Here is a 19,349-nt window from a genome sequence, read left to right on the forward strand (position 1 = left end):
GTCGCCGGGCCCGCAGCTAGTGGGGGGGCCTTACCTGTATCGTGGGCCCTCTGTGGGTGTGGGGGGCCCGGCTGTGGCCTCGGCCCTGCCCCGCCGGCTCCGCGGCCGCGCCGCCTTCCCAAACGGAGGCCGGTGCCCGCTGGCGCGGGGGTACCGGGGAGCCTGCAGCCGGGCGCACGTTGCTGCCGCATAACCGCGCGTAGCATTGGCCTGTGCTTGTTTTGCCCGGTGGCTGGTGGCCCGGGTGGGACAGGCCAGCGCTGCTCCTGCGTGTCCCCACAGTGAGGCAAAGGTGCGTGCGGCGAGGGAAGCGGCTCTGGGGGCCCTTCAGAGGAGCTACGGCACAAAGCACGGCTTATTGCAGAGGTGGCGGGGGGAGGCCTGTGACAGAGCAAAGCTAAACGGCACCCAGAGATGTGGAAAATGCTGCGCAAGGTGAAGCGTTCTCTAAGCCTGTTTTCATCGTTTCAGGAGTCTCCAAAGTCTGCAAAAGGCACTGCAAAGCCCGGCAGTGGCAGTAGCGGAAAGGATGGTGGGGCAGAGAATTCAGAAGAGGTAAGGATTTCACTTTGGTTGCGACAGCATGCATGTGCATCTTTGAGGAATAATAACATCTTTCACTTCACCTACTTCAAGCTGATCTGTCAGATACGATATCTCACCAGGATCTTATGGAATCGCAGAGAAGATGGTAGCAAAGATTAAAGTTAAGATGAAGTTAGCTGGCCCAAAGGGAATGATGGCAATGGAAGAGACAGGATGAGTCTGGTGCCCTGTAGTGTTGCAGAAAAGACTTGGCACAATGCTAAAGGCAAGCACTGCTCATAGGGCTGGGCAGAGTGTGGTAAAGTTGGCTGCAGAGAGTGAAGAGCTGCAATTATCAAGAAGGAAGAAGCCTAATGGACTGGAGCAGCTTCCTTGCTCCTGTCAGAGCAAAGCAGAGTCAACTGTTGTTCCATTGTGGCAGAGCAGGAGAGTGATGAGAAGCAAGGAAAATGGAGCTTGTTCTTCTGAGGCATTTTCTGAGGAAGCGGGGCTAGGAAATAATTGATACAGCATCTGAGATAATAGGAGTAAACTACTAGAGATGAAATAGTTCTCCTGTGGTATAACAGTCTTCCTGTTGCTCACAAAAAGGCAGGGTCTGCATTCCCAGCTGCACAGAGACCCTTCTGATCTCAATTTTGATGCTGCCAAGCTACCTGCATCAGGGTTGCCTCAGCAGAAAGTGAGACTGTGATAAGCTGTGTTAAAGTTGGCAAAAATGTGGGTAAACTAGAGCTTTTCTGGTAGACTTGAGTTTGTCTGGCATTCAGATGGTGTGGTTGTGGATTCTGAGACTTGGCTGCAGCAAAGTGCTGTATGTGTGTCCAAGGAAGCTTTTTTTTTCTTTTTTCCTTTCTTTTTTTTTCTTTTAATACTGCAATTTGGCAAAGAAGCTGTGCCACTTTACATCTGTAGAAGCCTGTGCGGTCAAGTCTTGTCTGGAACATGTTGCACTTTTGATTTGGAGAACCAGGGATAGGAGATGTGTAAGGCTAATGAAGACTAGGGAGAAATCTGTAGTTCAGTGGGACAGCTGTAGTCAAATTAAGGTTGTTCAAGAGTCTCCTTGAAAGCATATACCTATGCTGCGGGGTCTCAGATAATATCTGTACTACTAGCCACTCCATTTCAAGCTCTAAGCTGTGCTCATGGCTAACCTGCTGCGTAGCCAGAAGAGAGTCAGAACCTGAGTCTGTTTGCCTTGGAGCAAGCGGCAGTTTTGTGGGTTTTCCTACTATACCCCATCCTCGTCTTGGCCTCTGCCCATTTTATTCTGCATGTACAGCTGAGAACTGCTTGCTGGAGGGCTGTCCGCTGGCTGTGAGGAAGTGAGGGAACTCCTGCTATGCATCACAGGGTCGGACTTACCTTCTATTTATTTAGCGCTCTTTGTCCACTGAGTTCCCAGCTATGGGAAGAGGAAGGTAAGCCTGGGTCTCACAACACACGGGTGACAGACAGCCATCAAAGCAGAGCGGGCTGAGGTCCCTGTCCAAATCAGCGGGGACCGTGGTGCCGCTTTCCTAGTTACAAAAGGGGCAGTAGGGAAGGAAGAATAGTGCAGGTCGGGAGCTTCCTTTCATGACCTGAAATGGCCCATAATGTCTGATTGTTCTTGGGTGCAGAAGAAACTTAGAAGTGATGTGTCTAACCTTCCCTCCCACAAAACATACCCAGCCACTTCCTCATACCCCAAACTAAATCCAGCCCTTCTTTAAGGTGGAAGGCTGGGTCTCCTTTGATCATAAGAACGGAGAGCAGAAAGCAGACACCTCTGCAATGTGCTGCTGCCACAGGTCTCTTCTTCCTTTCCCTGCTGAGGTTGCAGTGAAGTTTGTTCTCCCTCAGTGCTTTCCTGTCTCTGGACTGCTCTGCTGCAGAATGGAAGAGAACTCTTTGCTTGATAAGAAGAAATGTATGCCAGTTTGAATGCAATTTTCCTGCTCTTCAGGAAGCACAGAAAGGTATTCTGACTTTCACTTTGGGGGACCATGAGGAATTAGATCTGTGCGCCGGGAGTGAGACTCCTGCCTTGTGTCAGAAGTCAGAGGGAGTTTGTGCGGGTTTTGTGCCCTGTAAATTCCCTTGTGGGGGGTTTGTTCCCTGTAAATTCCTCCACAGAGTTATGGTTGTTTGGCTGCCTTTCCTAGGATGAAAGTTATGTGTGCCAAAGAGAATTTCCTTCTTTCTTCAGTTCTCATTAGTGGCTTAATGTGTTTGCGCAGGAGAAGAGCATCTAGGCAGTCCTCTTCCAGTATGTGCTCCCCTCCCTCGTCTCATGCTCCAAGGAACAGAGGAAGACTCACAACCCTAATTTATCCTGGTATCAGAAAGTTGTGAGTTGTTTTGCAAGCAAGCTGTCTGGGTGGTGGAATGAGTAAAGCTCTGCAAAGAGCAGCTCTAGTTTGACAGACCTGAGCAAATGCAGTGGACTAAGACCTCCTGTGGGGATCTTCGGTGGGATGATGAAGAGGATAGGAGTCAGCCCAGAAACTCTTAAGCATCAGTGCTTCATTCTTTGCAGCAAGCCACTCTTGGTGCAGCTGATCTGGAAGGGCAGATATGTTCAAAAGGAGTCTCAGATCCCCACAAGGGAATGGAAATGTTTGAATTTGCTTGTGATTACCTGCGTAGTGCAGTGATGGGGGAAATGAAAGGTGGGTTCCTGCACTGTCTTCATTTCTACTTGTTCTTGTGGCTGCCCAGCTTAGGGTGAAGCCATCTGAGATGAAGAGACAGCAGTGCCTGGCCAGCCCTTGGTTTTGGAGGGGCATGGTTTGCCGAGGAAGAGACAGGAGCAGTGGAGGGAACATAAGAGCAGAGAGTGTGAAAGAGGGTTTGTTTTTTGTTCTCTCCCCCCCCATGAAAATATGAGTGGAGAGAATTTCTGTGTAGTTATTTAAGGAGGAAAAAAGAAATAATGTCAAAGACCAGGTCAGCATTGGATGGGAGGATGAGAAAGAGTTACTACTCCTAGCCAGAAAGACTGGGAGAGGCAGCTGGGTGGGGAAGAGTTAATGACCTGGAAGTAGGAGCAGGAATTAGCAGCAGTAAAGAGGAGAGAGAGGAGTTACTCTGCAGCCTCAAGGGCAGGTTGGAGCCTCACAGATGAGATTCACAGCTCTGGGAGAGGGTGATTCTTCTCACTGAGCTGCTGTATTACATGTTTTGCAGATATCTCCATGGGGCTTGTTACTGCAGTACCTGGAGTTCATTAGTCAGAGACGGGCTTTTCAGTGTGTTGATGTTACTTCTGAAACAGAGAGCTTGATTTTAATAAGGAAGCTGTGTAACGACAGGCAAAGAGAAAGAGAGCAGGTACTGACTTGAGGCATGGGAAGGGAACAGTCATCGGAGGAGGAGCTGAGGGCAGATCTGGGCTGAGGAGCTTGGCAAGCATGGGATGCTCAAGGGACCGGCAAGGCAGAAGGGCTTTCCGAGTGGTGAGGCATCCAGCTGCAGCAGGAGTGCTTGCAGAGGTGAGGTTGTGGGTGGGTAGGAGAGCAGAGGAGAAACTGATGGTGAGAGCTCAGGGTGACTGGGGGAGAGAGTCTGTGTCCCGGAGAGCTCAGGGTGAAAAGAAATGGCATAGAGCAGGCCTAAGGCCTGGGGCTCATTGGCTTGCACAGGCAAGTCCCTAGCAAGAAGGAGGGGTGGTGGGAACCAGAGGGGAGGAAGCGCTGCGAAGCCAGTGAGCCTGTGCCTGGGGGACCTCCAGCATGGTTGCGATTGGGGCTGGCCTGTTTTGTCAGCACGAGCATCCTGCTCTGCCGCAGTAGGAGAGGTGGGGCTGCTGCGCCGGGTTTGGATGTGCTGCTTTGTGCCGTTCCCTTCAGCCTGGTCGTCTCAGCGCGTGCAGCCTGCACTGACAAACAGCAGCTCCTGAGAAGCTGACTTTGCTGTGGTGACGCAAGTCCTGCCTGGCAGGAAGAGGGCTGAGCCTGCTCAGGTAGGAGATGTGTGCCTGCAGCCACGCAGTGGCCAGCTGATGTTGATGTCAGGGAAACAGTTTGTGAGGTTGGTACCTGAGTGTTAAGAGAGGAGCTTTCAGCTTTAGCAGTCTGCTCTGTTTTCAAGGCTGGAAACTTCTGAGAAGAAAATCTTTTCAAACTTAAAACAAGCCTCTTCTCTCCCTATTCATGTGACCAAGGCAGGAGAGGTTGAAGGCAGAAGGACAGTGAGCCTGCCGTAGGAAGTGCCTCATGAAAGCAAGTATTCAGCCTGATGCTAGAAAGCCCTTAGAGAAACAGTCCTTCCTAAAACCCTCCAAGCAGTGCGACATAAAAATGTCTGACCCTCCCCAATCCTCCAGCTAAGCTGTCTGTTCAGACACCTGCCTTAAGCAAAGGGGCAGTCTGGATTTTATCTGTATTTCCTCACAGGGATTTTCTCTAGGAAACTTGTGTGTGCACGTGACTTTTTGTGTGCGTGTGTCTCTTTCTTCAATAACTAGCAGTTAAACCTGAAGATGTGTGTTGTGTTTCTTCATGCCGTCTATTCAAGACAGTAGAAGCTAGCGGGAATGGCTTTCCCAGACTTCTAATGAAGTGACTGTGGCTGTAACCTGTTAGCATGCCGTATGCGCACTGTGCTGGGAGCATTTCCCTGTGGTGTTTCCGAGCAGGTGGGGAATGCACAGACATGTCCCGTCAGCCCCAGATGTCTTTTAGAAGAATGCATCCTGCTTCCTCCAGTGTCACCTGTGAGGCTGCTGATGTGTCTTTTGTTTCTCTCTGTGCTGTCTTTTCCCCCCCACAGCGGAACAATGTTCAGATTCTGTCCTTCTCCCACGTGGAAGGAGAGTGATATAGCATACAGGACTAGCCTGGCCAAAAGTGTTCGGCCAACCTCTGAGTGGCTCAAGCTGCTCTGATACCCAAATATTAAGAGTGAGGAATGAAATTCTCCTTCCTGGAAGGTTTCCAGCAAGGATTCAGCCTGACTTAACTGTTGGTTTGTCTTCAGAGGAGAGACCAGTGTTCAGGATTAATTGCCTCCTATTTGTAGCCTGCCCCCCTTTTGCTGGCAGACACAGCTGTCTTCATCACAAGGTTCTTCTTGCTCCCTCCTCTGACCATTGAGCAGTGCTGCTACGTGCAAGGAATTGGATCAAATCTAAACTGGAAAGAGTTTAAATCTTGTTGTCTCCCCCAGTCTTGTCTTTGACCTGAGTTTGAAACAGAACTGTCACGTTTAAGACTTTCTTCAAGCAAGCCAGACCAGAACCAAAATACTTCTGATTTCTGCTTCAAAGTAATGCTTTGACAAAATAATTGGTGTCCCATGTTGGGCCCTGTTCTTCATGGGGAGTCATTGCGCTTGCTAGGATCTACAGAGCAGTGTTCCCTGGAGGTGGTCTTCTCCGTTCTTCCCTTGCTGCCTCCCCACATGCTGTGGGTGCCTTAGCTCTTGCTGTGGTGCACTGTGGTGCCATGCTGTGCTGCTTTGGAAATCGTTGGGACTGGGTTCAGGGTAAGGACTGTGCCTGTCGCAGGTAAGCTGCAGCTAAACCGCTCCTCACAGGAAGAGACTGGCCGTATCTCATTTGGAGGAGAGCTCTAATTATCTTCTACGTTGATGCTTTCCCCAGAAATCCTACTGGTCAGTAGTTTGGGGAGGTGTGCGTTTGTGCTGTGTGTGGCAGCTGAGAATCTTTTGGGGAAGAAGGGGCGACCTCCAAGGATTTTGCCCTCCTCTGCTCCCCATCCATGGCACTACCCCTGTCATGTCCTAGATTGATTCACCCTGCAGCTCCTTGGCTTCGTGTGCCAGCCCAAAGGAGCTGGGAGAGCCTGGGAATGGGAGTGCTGTTGGGCTCGTGCCAGAGAGCTGGAGTAGGCTGAGTGCTTTCTGCAGCTGAGCCCTCTGCTGTAGGCTTGCTAGTGGGACGTTACTCTCTCCGTTTTCCATGTTACATTTTCCAGTGTGAAACAAGTTGAGCCAGGGTGGTGTTAGCTATTGAGCTGTTAGGGCCTGAGTGGGAACTGACCCAGCAGAGCTTCAGCCAGACTGGAACTGAGCTGAGAAAACACTGGCTTGATTTTCTGGTCACCTACTAAAAAAGTAGCAAAGTACCTCTCTAAGTGCTCTTTAACAAGCATGAAGTGGAGAGAGTGTGCCAGTGCTCCCAGCTGGTCTCTGAGCAGCCTGCCTGAGCCCGCGTTCCCGTCAGCCGTGCAGTCTGTGCTGTTTGTTCCGCAGAGCCAGCACGTCCATCCAGCAGCGATGGATGAATTGGGTCTCTGGAGCTATTGAGGATAAGCATGCCTTCATCCATCAGCATGGCTGTTGTCCTTGCTATGCAACATGCTCAAAATAACTGAGCACTGTGCACCTCTTACCTGTGTTTATTGCTGAGGCCTTCTGTGTGGGTGAATGTTGACGACAGCTTATGGACTGGTTAAGTATAAGAGTGCATCCCTTATGGATAGAGGGTATCTCCTCCTCAGTTTCCAGATGTGCTGATGTACACCTTGGTGATACGGGAAGCAGTTGGCAGCAGGGTGTACATCCTACAAAGATCATGGATGTCTGCGCTGGAGGAAAGTACAGGTGATGCGTGTGGAAGAGGACGTATGGCTGAAGGGGGTGAGGTGGAAAAAGCCAATAGACAGGAAAAGTTCGGAGAGCAGTGAGGCTAGGACAAAGTGGGGCAGGGGGGCCCAGGGCTTGGGACCTGAGGTTTGGGTAGGCACTGATGTGAGGAGCAGGAAGGAGCAGAGCAAGGTGTGTCAAAAATGGTCCATGTGGATTGTAGACTGACCACTGCTGGTCTGTGGATGCAGCAAGGATTTTAGTGGTCTTCACTATTGCCTTTTTTGGGCTGTCATGTCTGATCTGTAATACCTACTGCTCTGCTTTCTCCCAGGTTGCTCCCTACAAGTGCATAAGAAAGCAACTTGCTAGTTTTCAAAAATTCCCTTTGCTGCGTGTTGCACAAAGTACTGTAACCAGACGGAGCATCAGGCTGAGATTTCTGGACCACAGAAAGTGCTGAGACAAACAAGTAGAAATAAGAAAACTCCTGTACTTGTTGCGAGATATGGCTTTGTTTTCTGTATCTCTAGCATCCAGTGTCCTGTGGGGCTCTGATGCCTTTGTGGTATCTAGTGGAGCTATGGGATGTTCATAAAACTGATGTTCCCTTTGCAAGTGTGCTGCAAATGCAACAAACCAAACTAGAGCCCTGCAGAAGTATGTAAGATGCACTGAAATGCCAGTGCAACAGTGAAAAACTTGCCCAATTTCTTCAGTCCAGGAGGATGCTGACAGTATCTGATTGCTTGTGAGGCTTGTAGGTAAAAGATTACAGGTTGTTTTACTCTCTTCTCCCTCATCAGGCCCAGCAGCCGCAGCAGCCACTACAGCAGCAGCAGCAACAGCAACAGACAGCTTCAAATAAGCGCCCAAGTAACAGCGCCCCCCCACCAACCCAGCTGAATAAGATCAAGTACTCAGGGGGACCCCAGATTGTGAAGAAGGAGCGTCGACACAGCTCCTCTCGCTTCAATCTGAGCAAAAACCGGGAACTGCAAAAGCTCCCAGCCCTTAAAGGTAAAGAGGCCCTGCCGTGTGGGTGACATGCCTGATGAGCTCTGCCTTCTCCAAACAGACATTGTGGGTGTAAGGGCTCCTTCCACAGTGACCCTCGCAGTGTCATGCTAACCTACTGCTGATGGTGCCACAGGGACAGCTCTGGGAAAGGTATCTGTCACAGACATGGCAGCATGCTGAAAATTAAAAGGTTGAGGGATAGCCTGAAAGAAAAGAAGGGCACTCAGTAGGAACTGCATTACTCATCTTTCCATTTGAGCTGATTGAAACCCTGCTGTTTACATTTATTTGGGGTTACTTCAGACCCTTCAGCAGGCTGCGCAGGAAGGTGGCGAAGTGCAGAGTCCTAGGTGCAGGAGTTAAAGCAGGCTGGTTTTTGTTCCTACAGCCACCGGTTCCTGGGAGAGGACCAGGCCTTCTCCTCCTTGCGTTTCCATCGCAAATTATGGTAGCGCTATTAAACTTGTCCACATTAGGGCAATTGCCCAGCATTAGCAGTTAGTCTGCGTAATGATGCAATTAAACATGGCTTAAGTGCAGATGAGGAGAAAGTGTTTTCAGCAGTCACTCAGCCAGACCCGTTGCTGACACCGCTCACAGCAACAGGCAGTTCTCTTAGGAAAGACAACTGCCTCGCAGCTCGGCAGTTGTTCGGCAGATCAGAGGTCCATTTGCTTGGTTGGCCTTAATGGTACATAGTTTCCAGTGGCAACATACCAAAAGTAGAATACTGTTGATATCAGGCCTTTCTTCTGGGCTGCCCTCTCACAGGAGGGTTAGCCTGCAATGCGCTCTGCCTGCCTCCTGTGACTATGGGGCACAAGGCATGGGTGTCACTGGTCTGTGCTGGGAGCCAGTTAAGTGAGTACCTGTTCCAGGGCAGTTTCTACTGAGAAGGGATTAATGCTCATCAGATCAGAAACCCATGTCATGTTTGAAATGACCTCATGGAGTTGTTGCTCCAGAAGCCCTGAAATTCCGCTGCCTCCATTGTCACATCTCTGTAGCGGGGAAATGCTGCCCCCCACTTTTCCTGCAGCAGCTGAAGGGGGACTGTGACTAGGGAGGGAAGGCAGGACCGGGAGCGGGGAGGGCTATGCAAACATGAGCAAACCACATAGATGTTCTGCCTATCTCCAAGGACAGATGTCCCTGCTTTCTCTGCCAGATGCTCCTCCACATGAACGAGAAGAGCTTTTCATCCAGAAGCTGCGGCAATGTTGTGTGCTTTTTGACTTTATCTCCGACCCCCTCAGTGACCTGAAGTTCAAGGAGGTGAAGCGAGCAGGTCTCAATGAGATGGTGGAATACATCACGCACAACCGTGATGTTGTCACTGAAGCCATCTATCCTGAAGCTGTCGTAATGGTAGGGCATGAAGCTGGTACTTGTTTGTGTGCCACAGAAATGGGAATTGTTCAGGAGAATATGCTGGGGGAGGGGGGAAGCAGGGACTTTTCAGGAAGGAGTATGACCCCAGCAGTACCCATCCCTTGTTATCTGTCTCCCTGAGGGAGAAGAAGGTGAGAGGGGTGTGTGCATGTGCTTTGTCTGGGAGTGTCTGGTGTAGAGAGAGCTGGATGTTTTTGTTCCTGGCATAGACTGCACTTGTGGAGTTTGTGTGGAAACTGTAACTCTGTGGCTTCAAGAGAGGTAGCTGTTTGTGGCCTTGGCTATGCCAAGTCATGATGTGCTGCCCTGCAGTGAGGGATTTGGGAGGCCTTTGCTGCTGGGAGGGCCATCACCAGGTGTAGGAATGTCATTGATGCACTTTTTCTACTCACCTCAGTTTTCAGTGAACCTCTTTCGAACGCTCCCACCATCATCCAATCCCACGGGCGCAGAGTTTGACCCTGAGGAAGATGAGCCTACGTTAGAGGCTGCCTGGCCACACCTTCAGGTGAGGAGGAGGAGGAGGGAGGGGGATACAGATCTGGCATATTTATCTCCAGGAAGTGGAGTGTCTGTGTAGTGCTGGAGCCTGCCAGCCTCCCCACTGCCACCTGGCTGCCTCCCCCAGCAACTGAGGGTTGCTGCATCCTGCGATGGGGCCTACTACCCATGGGTCTGAGGTAATTTGTAGGCAACAGGGGCAGTAGGACCATCCTGGAAACAGGCTGTAGGCTCTGTGCAACATTCACCTGTAGATGGCCACAGTCCCTCGCGGCACTGAAGTAGGCTGAAAGTGAATGCCTTCCTGATGTAGAGGGAGTTGTGCCAAATGCAGTGCTGTTTCCCCTCCTGAAGGCCCAGGAGCCTCTGGGCTCAGCAGCATTAGAGACTGGCACCCTTGTCTGCTTCAGCACTCCTCTCCTTCCCCTGCTCCCTGAGAGGCATGTGGAGGGAGGATTGCCTGGTGCTGAAGGAAAGCCTGTGCTGGCAGGCTCACCTGCTATCGTGTCTCAGTTGCACTGAATATAATTCAGTTGCATTAACTGGCAGCAAACATAAGAGCTGAAAAAGTCAGGGAACAGGAGGGGAGGGAGGGAGAGGCTAAGGAGGCCAAGGATCTTTTAGCTAGGCTATGTGTCCTGGCAAAAAGACTTTATGACAAACCAGGTGAAAAGGGATGTGAAGGCAACGATAAACATGGTTTAGCAGAGCTCAGAAGTAAGCTTATGAGGGTTTCGCCAAGCACCTGCACAGAGACGTTGTCAAGCAGACAAAGGCAGAACAGGAGCCAGTTGTTGTGAAGTGAGGCAAAAAATACAGAAGGGAGCTAGGGCGCAGTACTGCAGCAGTGCAAAGTGACTAACCACTGCTGCGGTTGATGGGGGATGCGAACGCTGGTGGGAATGGCACATCCTCGGTACCAGGGTGTGGTGAATGCTAGAAAGGATTTGTTTCTTGCAGAGTTAACTCAACAGCAGCCATCATAGATTCGTGGTAGGTAGTCCACTGCTGAGGTTTGGTCATCACCTCACTGTTTCTGTGTTACTGTCCTTGGCAGTTAGGCACTGGCTGTGGATGGGTGACCCCACAGCTCCTTCAACTCCAAAGTTAGACCCTTGGGGTGCAGTGCTCTTGTCTGGCCTGGTGGCTTTCAGCAGTACCAGACAGAGTCCTCCTACAAGGGCTAGTCTGCTCCAGGGCTAGCACTAGAACCAGAAATTACTGTGTCAACACCCACTGCCTTCTCAAAGTAAGCCAGCCTTTCATGGCCAAGTGGGACACAGTGTGCAATGTGCGTGGCTTAGTGGGGCCAAGCCAATCTTGTGGCAGTCCCCCGGAGTCGGAGGACCCAACATGTTTTCCTGGGGCACATCTTTTGTCTTTGCTTTTCTGTTCTTACTTGGTGCATCTCAAAGCCTCTGCCTGACCCTTCACCTTCTCTTCTGGAGGTTTCTGTTCTCTGTAGAGACAGGGGCTGAATGTGGGAGAAGAGTTTCTCAGGGCTGGTGTCTTCGTCTGGGTAGGTGTCTGTTGTCTTTGATAGGACCTGAGATTATAAGATATCATGCAGACTTGGGCAGTTACCTGCCAGTGGTGCTCCTGCCCATTAGAGCAGGGGCAGCTGAGTTGATCCCAACAGGTGGTAGCACAGATTCCCATGTTTTCTGTGCTACCATTCAGGCTTCCCAGCCTTTCCCTGAACCCTTAAGGAGAAGAAAAGCATGTAAAATATGAAGTAAAGACTGTGGGGGTGTTATTTCTTTTTAAATGATCTCTCTTTCTTCCCCCACAGCTGGTGTACGAGTTCTTCCTCCGGTTCTTGGAATCGCCTGACTTTCAACCAAATGTAGCCAAGAAATACATTGACCAGAAGTTTGTACTATCTGTAAGTAATCCTAGTCTCTGCCACTCTGCACCATCCTTATGAAGGATGTGCAGCAGACATTGGGCAAGGCATTATATGGAAAGTCCAACTTTGTTGTCAGGTGCTAGATGATGGGGTTTGTTTGTTTGTTTTCTTCTCTCTCTTTCTCTCCCTCCTCTGTCCTTGCTTGAAAGAGCAGCCAGAATTTTCTGTGTAGGGCAAGAGTGTTTATGAGTTGTAGTCCATGAAACTCAGCACTCGATGTACAGGTGGAGAAGGGCACTGAGGGCCTAGCAGGGGAAGTGCTGGGACACCCAGCTTTGGAGGGTGTCCAGGCCATCACTGTGCTTCAGGAGATTGAACGGATGCTGATAGTTCCAGTTTGTGGCTACAAGCCTGCATCTTTCAGGAAGCAATCCCTGTGTTCGGGGTGCTGGAGGTGTCAACTGGACTGGAAGAGCCACCTTTGCTGAGCAGGAACACTACCCAACATTGCCTGTAGCTTTGTCAAGGGGGGCAGTAAAAAAGCACTGACTAAATTCCTCTCCCCACAGCTGCTGGATCTCTTTGACAGTGAAGACCCCAGAGAGCGAGACTTCCTAAAGACCATTTTGCACAGGATTTATGGCAAGTTCCTGGGTCTGCGAGCATATGTGAGGCGGCAGATCAACAATATATTTTACAGGTGAGATGTTTCCTAATGTTACTGGCCCAGTAAATGGGTGGGACAATACAGTGAGACAGATTTGGGGCACAAGGCTGTGATTCTGTCTCTGATCTTGACTGTGATTAGCCAAGTGACTCTGTCATGTCACACTATTTCGGTAGGGAGCATTCACCTGTGCTTAAGAGCAGTGAGGATTTGACAGTGCTGACTATCTCCAGTGCACCTAGCAAATGTTAGGACCTATGCGCATTAGCCTCTTTGCAGTGATGCTGATTTGGGAGCTGTGAATGGGATACTTGCTTCCACCTTGCCCTGTCTTTCTGGAGCTCTTTTACTAGGAAATTCCCCATCTCTGTTGGCTTTCCTTCCTTTTGCTTATCAAACTGGATTCAGCATTTTGGCAATGACCTCTCATATTCCTTCCTTTATTTTAGGTTTATCTATGAAACAGAGCACCACAATGGGATCGCAGAGCTGCTGGAGATCCTGGGGAGGTAAGGGCTCTTTTAGAAGTCCTGAAGGCCCCATAGCATGTGAGACCTCCTAGCCCAGTGTGCTGTGTGAGTTGGCAGTGCCTTCCCTCAGCTGTTCCTGCAGGAGCCACCTGTTCCGGGGGGATCTCAGTTGGACAAAGCACACAGGAAAAGCACTCTCCGGCCTGCCCATAAAGGCAGTGGTAGCATTCTCCCCCACCCCGGATTTGTCTACTCTTCTTTCGGGTCTGAGCCAGCCTTGCTTGCTCTCTTACCTCAGTGGGCAGTAAGGGAGAAGAGTACTCCCACAGCTTCTCCAGTGGGTTCACAGCACTGAAGCAGTTCTCCATAGCTTAAACTGCCCTCCTGTTGGCAGACCCTCTTATACTGCTGTCCCCCTGTTTTGTAAAGCACAAACCTCTGGGACTGGGCTGCCTCTGTGCTGGCCTTCCCAGAGGCTCTGTTTAATTATGTGATCTGGTGTGAGAAGTCCTGTGCTCAGCCTGGTGCGGGATACAGCAGAGCTCAGGCTCAATCAGAGGCATTTCCCGCCTATGCTTGCTGAGGAAATGTGCTCTCGCTGAGCATGGTGTGCAGGGTTGAGCCCCAGCAACTGTACTCCTGCTGCTGGGTGCTCTCTGGAGGTACGAATGAGAGCCAGGGCAAGCCACTGATTCTTTGGGGAGAGAGCTCTTGTATTTCTGCTGGGTAAAGGCATTGATGAGACTCTTTGTTTCTTCTCAGCATAATCAATGGGTTTGCTTTGCCTCTGAAGGAAGAGCACAAGATGTTCCTCATCAGGGTCTTGTTACCACTGCACAAGGTGAAGTCTTTAAGTGTCTACCACCCGCAGGTGAGAAGTGCTTCAGATTTCCAGGGCAGAATGTGATTCTTGCAAAAGCAGGTGTTCAGGCTTGCTTGTAGCTATTCACTAGGGTGTATTATACAAAGTTCTTTCTGTGAGATGTTTTGGGCTCTGCACTAGTCTCTCGTGTACTGATTTGTGCTTGTCTCACGGTTCCTGGGCCTGTGTGTGTGTGTGTTTTATGCCACTGGCTGATAGGAAGGTATCCTGCCATGTCCTGGTGGCCTAACTTTCTGGCCTGCTTTGCCTTTTGGTGCTGAAAACTTGTGTTTGGGCCCTACTGAAACCAGAGAAAAAATTCTGAGCTCCAGTCATCCACCTCTGTGGGCAGTGTAAGTGTCAACAGTTAGCAGTTTTTGAGATATGCAGAGAAATCAGTGTGTTGGGCATTTAGCCTGATATGGAGATTAATTTCTTGCCATTCAGTAGTCATAATAGAGGAGACCGTCAGGACTCAGCCTGGGAAGTATTAAAAAAAAAAAAAAAAAAAAAGGCATGGGTGCTGATCAGTGATGTCTGCTCTCCTGACCTTGTTTTTATGGGGTTGGGTTTTGTGATAATCCAGTTTGTTCCAACCCGTGCATGCAGCTGTGCTTGCATTTGAATGTGTTAGCTGCAGGCTGCTCTAGGTGGTTCAAGTTTTACCCCTTTTAAGCTGTGCACATGTCCTAAGCTCACTTCGTGTTGGCTTGGTCTTAGTGAACCTTCACTTGCCATCAGAAGAACTGGATTTCTTTGGAGCTGCAACTCTCTGCTCGTCACACACATAGCAGAGGGCCTTATGTGGCTTCCAGGCAAGGGTGGTGGTGATCCAGTACACTTGAGGAAGCTCTAATCTTGCCATGCTCTTTTCTACAGTTGGCCTACTGTGTTGTGCAGTTCTTGGAGAAAGACAGCAGCTTGACAGAGCCGGTGAGTAACCATCATTAAGGTCCGTATGTCAGTCACATCCCCAAGACCCTCACAGCTTCCTTAGAGTGCAGCAAGGGCAAAAAGGGTCAGAGAGGCTGCGAACCACCTGGATTGTTCACTAGACTTGCCCAGTGCCCTGTAGATGGGTGCTGGCCTGCTTTCCCAGCCCTGGGGCAGGAGGGACTGGCTGCTCATGTGCAAGCCTTTTGCATTCTCTCCCGAAAGCTTCAGGAAGGTGGATTACGATGTTCCTTTGTGCTTCAGATCTTGGTGTAGCAGAAGGAAAACTATACAAAGCCATTCTGTCAGGACAGGGCTTTCAACTATTGACAGATTCTGAAGGGACGAAACACGTGGCCATCTGACATCTGAGGGAACCAGCGTGAGCTATCAAGGACCCTGAAATGTTAAGAGTTCACCCCAGACTACCAGAGTTGGCTGAAGAACTGTGGGGATGAGGTTAGGAACCTGGGACCAGATGGTCTATTTGGGCAAGCCACTGTTCCTTGGTGAAAGTATTCCCCTTCCTGTTCTAGCATCAATAAGTTACCTCTGTGGTGTTAAGTCAGGGTATAGACACATTTGCCATCAGGATGTAGCACTGTGAGTCAACAAGTTGTTCCAAAATGTGTGAGTGGTGTAAATGGAGGCCTTGGCATATTCCAGTTACTGGCTGCACAGACCTGCCGCACTAGCCAGGCTATGTTCTGGCTTGGCAGAGGGTGCAAGCAGGAGACAAATGTTTTTCCACCCACTGCAGGACAGGAAGATAAGGGTGTCGGAAATGCCTTCTACAAAGTTAAGCTTTGTAGCCTCAAAACAGCAGATGGCCAAAGAACGTGTGCTTGTGTCATTGTAGCAGGGAGCACCAGAAAGTGTTTGCATTTTAATGAGTAACACTAGCTGAGGTCGTTCTGTTCTGTGGCTGAAATGCGTGCATTTGTGGTGAGCCTGACGGTGCCCAGTGGAAGCTGGTCAGCTGTTGTCAGCTTTCTGGCTCTGCAGTTCTGACATCAGCAGTGCTGAACCAGACCTCCTTGCTTCTCTCCTAGATCTGGGTCCTCCATTTCCTGTGTTCTTAAAAGCCTGCTCTGAAGCAAATTGCAGAGAGTAGCTTCACTCTGAGTACTTCCTGTAGCTGAAATCCAGCCCAGGGGCCACCTGCCAAAGCACTTACTGTGGGGTGAGGGATGGGAGAGAAACAGTCTGTCAGTGCTTCTGAGGTTCATTTTGCAGCTTATTCAAGCAGCAAAGCTTCATAGCTTATGACTGCTTACTGGGTAATGGTTAATGACCTCCCTGGATTAGAGACCCAGGTCTGGTTTGGTGCTTGTGAATACCAGTGGGATGACCCAATTTCATTACCTTCAGTGGCCATTGCATTAGGTCCCAACCAGACAGATCAAGGCAGTATTGCCACAGGTTGTGTCCTGTTGAAATGGAAGCATCCTGCTGTGAAGGCTTTGAATAGACTCCTGATGTGGCTGAGGTTGTTGAAATCTTGGAGAATTACAGGGCTTGCACATCAGCAAGGCTCTGACTGCGCTAGGAGAAGTTGCCATCAGCGCTGGAAGGAGGCCAGATCACTCACTGGATCTGAACCCACTTAGAGCGTGCCTCCCAGCAGCTTGCTCAGCAAGGCTTGACATGGTAGCTGTTGCACTACAGCAATCTGAATGGTTGCCAGGTGAGCAAGGCATCAAACGTGCTCAGTAATAACAAAGACAGACTCGACACAGCTCGCACCACCTTAGCTGTAGGAGAAATTGCCTCTGAGTCACTGAAGCTAACTCCTGCTTGAACGGCAGATCTGAATAATGACAAACACTGCAAATGCCAAACTGCTGGCTGCTCAGGCCTTGAGTTGATGGAAACCTAATGCTCAGATGTTCCTGATCTTTCTGTTGCTTTGCCCACTACTGTCCCTCCACTCTGAACTTCCACTCCAGCGCTGGCTTCAGGATCAGCTTGCTAAAGTATGCAGAGCTTGAGAGAGCAGCTCTTACTATCAGTTTTGTCTGTGGTTCACATGGAGTGAACATTTCTGTGAATGCCATATCAATGGCTCCAGCAGAGCAAAGGTCTGCAGAGTCTTTAATCCTGCTTTTGACAGTGCCTGGAAGCAGATGGGTAGGGAAGGAAGGTGTATTTTTAAAAAAACAAGGTCAAGTGAGGTATAGCCCTTCCTCTGGTAGATTCTTCAGTGTCTTTTAAGCAATAGTTTAAAGATGTCCTCAGCCAGAAGTTGCATTTGCACTGCCATGTTTAATCATCACCTTTGGGTGTAGCCTCCATAAACTAGCCTAATACCTTCTGGAGCCTGTTTGGACTTTGAGTCTCCACCAAGTCTTGTGCAAATGAGTTCCATAATCCAGTTATCTGTGTGAAATGTTATTTCCTTTTGCTTGTCTTGACCTTGTCACTGCATTATTTATTGGGTGCTCCCTAGTGTTCAAGTTCTGAGGTATATTGAATAATGATTCTCTAGTCACCCTCCCCATACAATTTCTGATTTTGTTGGTTGATCTTCCCAAGCTTGACTGATTGCTGCTCTGCACTGTCTGTCAACTCCTGCCCACTTTGGCTTGGGAGCCTTCCTTGTTAGGCTGTGTTTGGAAGAAATTGCTTTGTCGCGGAGGAGTGATGTACTTCACTCGTAAGAGAGAAGCAGCACTATGTTTATTGCGGTAAGATAGTGACTTAACAAAGTTCAGTCGTAAATAAGAATGATTTAATGAGGTTCGATTGGCAAGGTTCACTCATTTATTGCATGAAGGACAGGGTCAGATGCACACGCAAGGGAGACCCTCCCGTTGAGTGACGAGGTTCAGACTGGACCCCCTTGCTTTCCAAACTCCTTCTGCAAGGAGTCTGGGTGCAGCTGGATCCAATCCTAGTCCCAGACTTGGTCAATGGTTCATGTCTAAAGGAGTGTGTGTGAAGGAGACCCTCCCATTGAGACACAAGGTTCAGACTGGACCCCTTTGCTTTCTAAACTCCTCCTCCTCGGAGCCTGGGTGCAGCTGGATCCAGTCCTAGTCCCAGACTCTGTCAACAGTTTATGCCAAAAGGAGTGTGGGCAAAGGAGACCCTCCTGTTGAGTCACGAGGTTCAGAAAGGATCCCCTTGCTTTCTAAACTCCTGAGAGGAGTCTAGGTGTGGCTGGATCCAGTCCTAGTCTCAGACTTGGTCAACGGTTTATGTCTAAGGGATTACTTGCACAGTTAATCAGAGATATAACTCGTCAAAGTTTTGTGAAGTTCGCAAAGTTTCAGCGTGCTATTAATCACTTACCAAGGATCTGTTGTGGGTAAGGAATCTCTCAACCTCGAGGAGTAACCTTGAGAGGCATCCCTGCTCAAGAGGAGGTTCTACAGTGCAGCCTGCTGCTGTGCGGGAGAGCTCTATGGGCTCTGGGCTGCCCCCTATCTATGGGGGGGGAGATGATTGACTCATAGTCATATTTGCATGCTAGATGGGTCTTAGTTGGCACATGCTCAATTAGCCCCTGCCTACGTGTTTACAGGGAGGTCAGGTTGAGGGGGAGAGAGCATACCGGGGGGGAAGGCGCACACTGTCACATGCTTCTAGGCTTTGTGGTTGCAGCAAGTTGTCAGAACCATTGTAGCCTGGGCTGTGCTGCTGTTGTACATGTAACCTGGCAGTGTCTTTGCTCTTCTCTGCTTTCTTCCCTGGGAACCTACACTGGCTTTCTGAGAATGTTCTCTTTGCATCTGTTACTTCCTCTCCTCTGCTGTTGTGACCAAACCTTTAAAATCTTGCTTCACAGCTGGTGTTAACTTTAAGCCTCTAATGTTATATCTGTACCCCTCACGCTCAGGTGATTGTGGGCTTGCTGAAGTTCTGGCCGAAGACGCACAGTCCCAAGGAGGTGATGTTTTTGAATGAGCTAGAGGAGATCCTGGACGTGATTGAGCCCTCTGAGTTTGTGAAAGTTATGGAGCCCTTGTTCAGGCAGTTGGCCAAGTGTGTCTCCAGTCCGCACTTCCAGGTGGGTCCCAGCTCAGGGAGGGGGCAGGGCACTGACTTGCACCTCACTTGGCATGTGAGGGTGAGACTACAGTTCTTGAGCTTGTCTTGTGAGTCAGTGGCATGTGAAGGTGTGACCAGGGTGAGTACTAGGGTTGACATGTGGTGGGAGATGGTGAGACTCCCCCACCATGTAACAAACTCATCCAAAGTGAAAACTAGGCTGATTTTGAGCTTTCAGTGGACTCCATCCTGCTGCACTGTGCTTTTTGGCACCATGTATTGCAGCAGCCTGGAGCTGGAGCAGAGATGCTGTGCCACCTCCTGTTTTGGCTGGCAGATGCTGTATAGAGGAGATCCATCCAGCATCACCATGTTGAAGTAAAACGAAGCTGGCTGCAATATTGGAGTGAGGCCAGCCAAAGCTGGAATTAAAAGCAAAGAAGGTGCTTTGTATTAATCTGGTGTAGGTGATACCAAGGGAGGTATAGTGAAAGCTCTGGAAACTGCTTCTTCCTTCCTTGCTTCCGCTGAAAGGAAGATAACTGTAGTACCAGGCTAAAAGAATCTCTATGGCTGATAGTT

At 49.8% G+C, this 19,349-nt stretch overlaps 1 protein-coding gene across 14 annotated transcripts in view; it reads left to right on the forward strand.

Annotated features, from left to right (window-relative positions):
• Positions 1-379: 379 nt before the first annotated feature.
• The window catches only part of PPP2R5D (protein phosphatase 2 regulatory subunit B'delta), a 34,523-nt gene continuing 15,553 nt past the window's right edge, over positions 380-19,349 (forward strand). For 11 of the 14 annotated variants that reach the window (XR_003254002.1, XR_003254010.1, XR_003254011.1 and 8 more), the window contains exons 1-10: positions 380-555; positions 7,887-8,100; positions 9,269-9,468; positions 9,890-10,000; positions 11,786-11,878; positions 12,412-12,542; positions 12,959-13,018; positions 13,742-13,850; positions 14,721-14,774; positions 18,616-18,786. Coding sequence is in view for 4 of the 14 variants with exons in the window: in XM_026068835.1 (XP_025924620.1) it covers positions 415-555; positions 7,887-8,100; positions 9,269-9,468; positions 9,890-10,000; positions 11,786-11,878; positions 12,412-12,542; positions 12,959-13,018; positions 13,742-13,850; positions 14,721-14,774; positions 18,616-18,786 (1,284 nt within the window). In the remaining 10 variants the exon portion in view is untranslated. Of the gene's footprint in view, positions 556-2,394; positions 2,511-7,886; positions 8,101-9,246; positions 9,469-9,889; positions 10,001-11,785; positions 11,879-12,411; positions 12,543-12,958; positions 13,019-13,741; positions 13,851-14,720; positions 14,775-18,615; positions 18,787-19,349 lie in introns of those variants that run through there. The other 3 variants (XM_026068884.1, XM_026068890.1, XM_026068894.1) reach the window with 3 other exon arrangements.

This window comes from Apteryx rowi, unplaced genomic scaffold (assembly GCF_003343035.1).
Source record: "Apteryx rowi isolate R43461 unplaced genomic scaffold, aptRow1 scaffold_1050, whole genome shotgun sequence".
NCBI classification, from domain to species: Eukaryota; Metazoa; Chordata; class Aves; order Apterygiformes; family Apterygidae; genus Apteryx; species Apteryx rowi.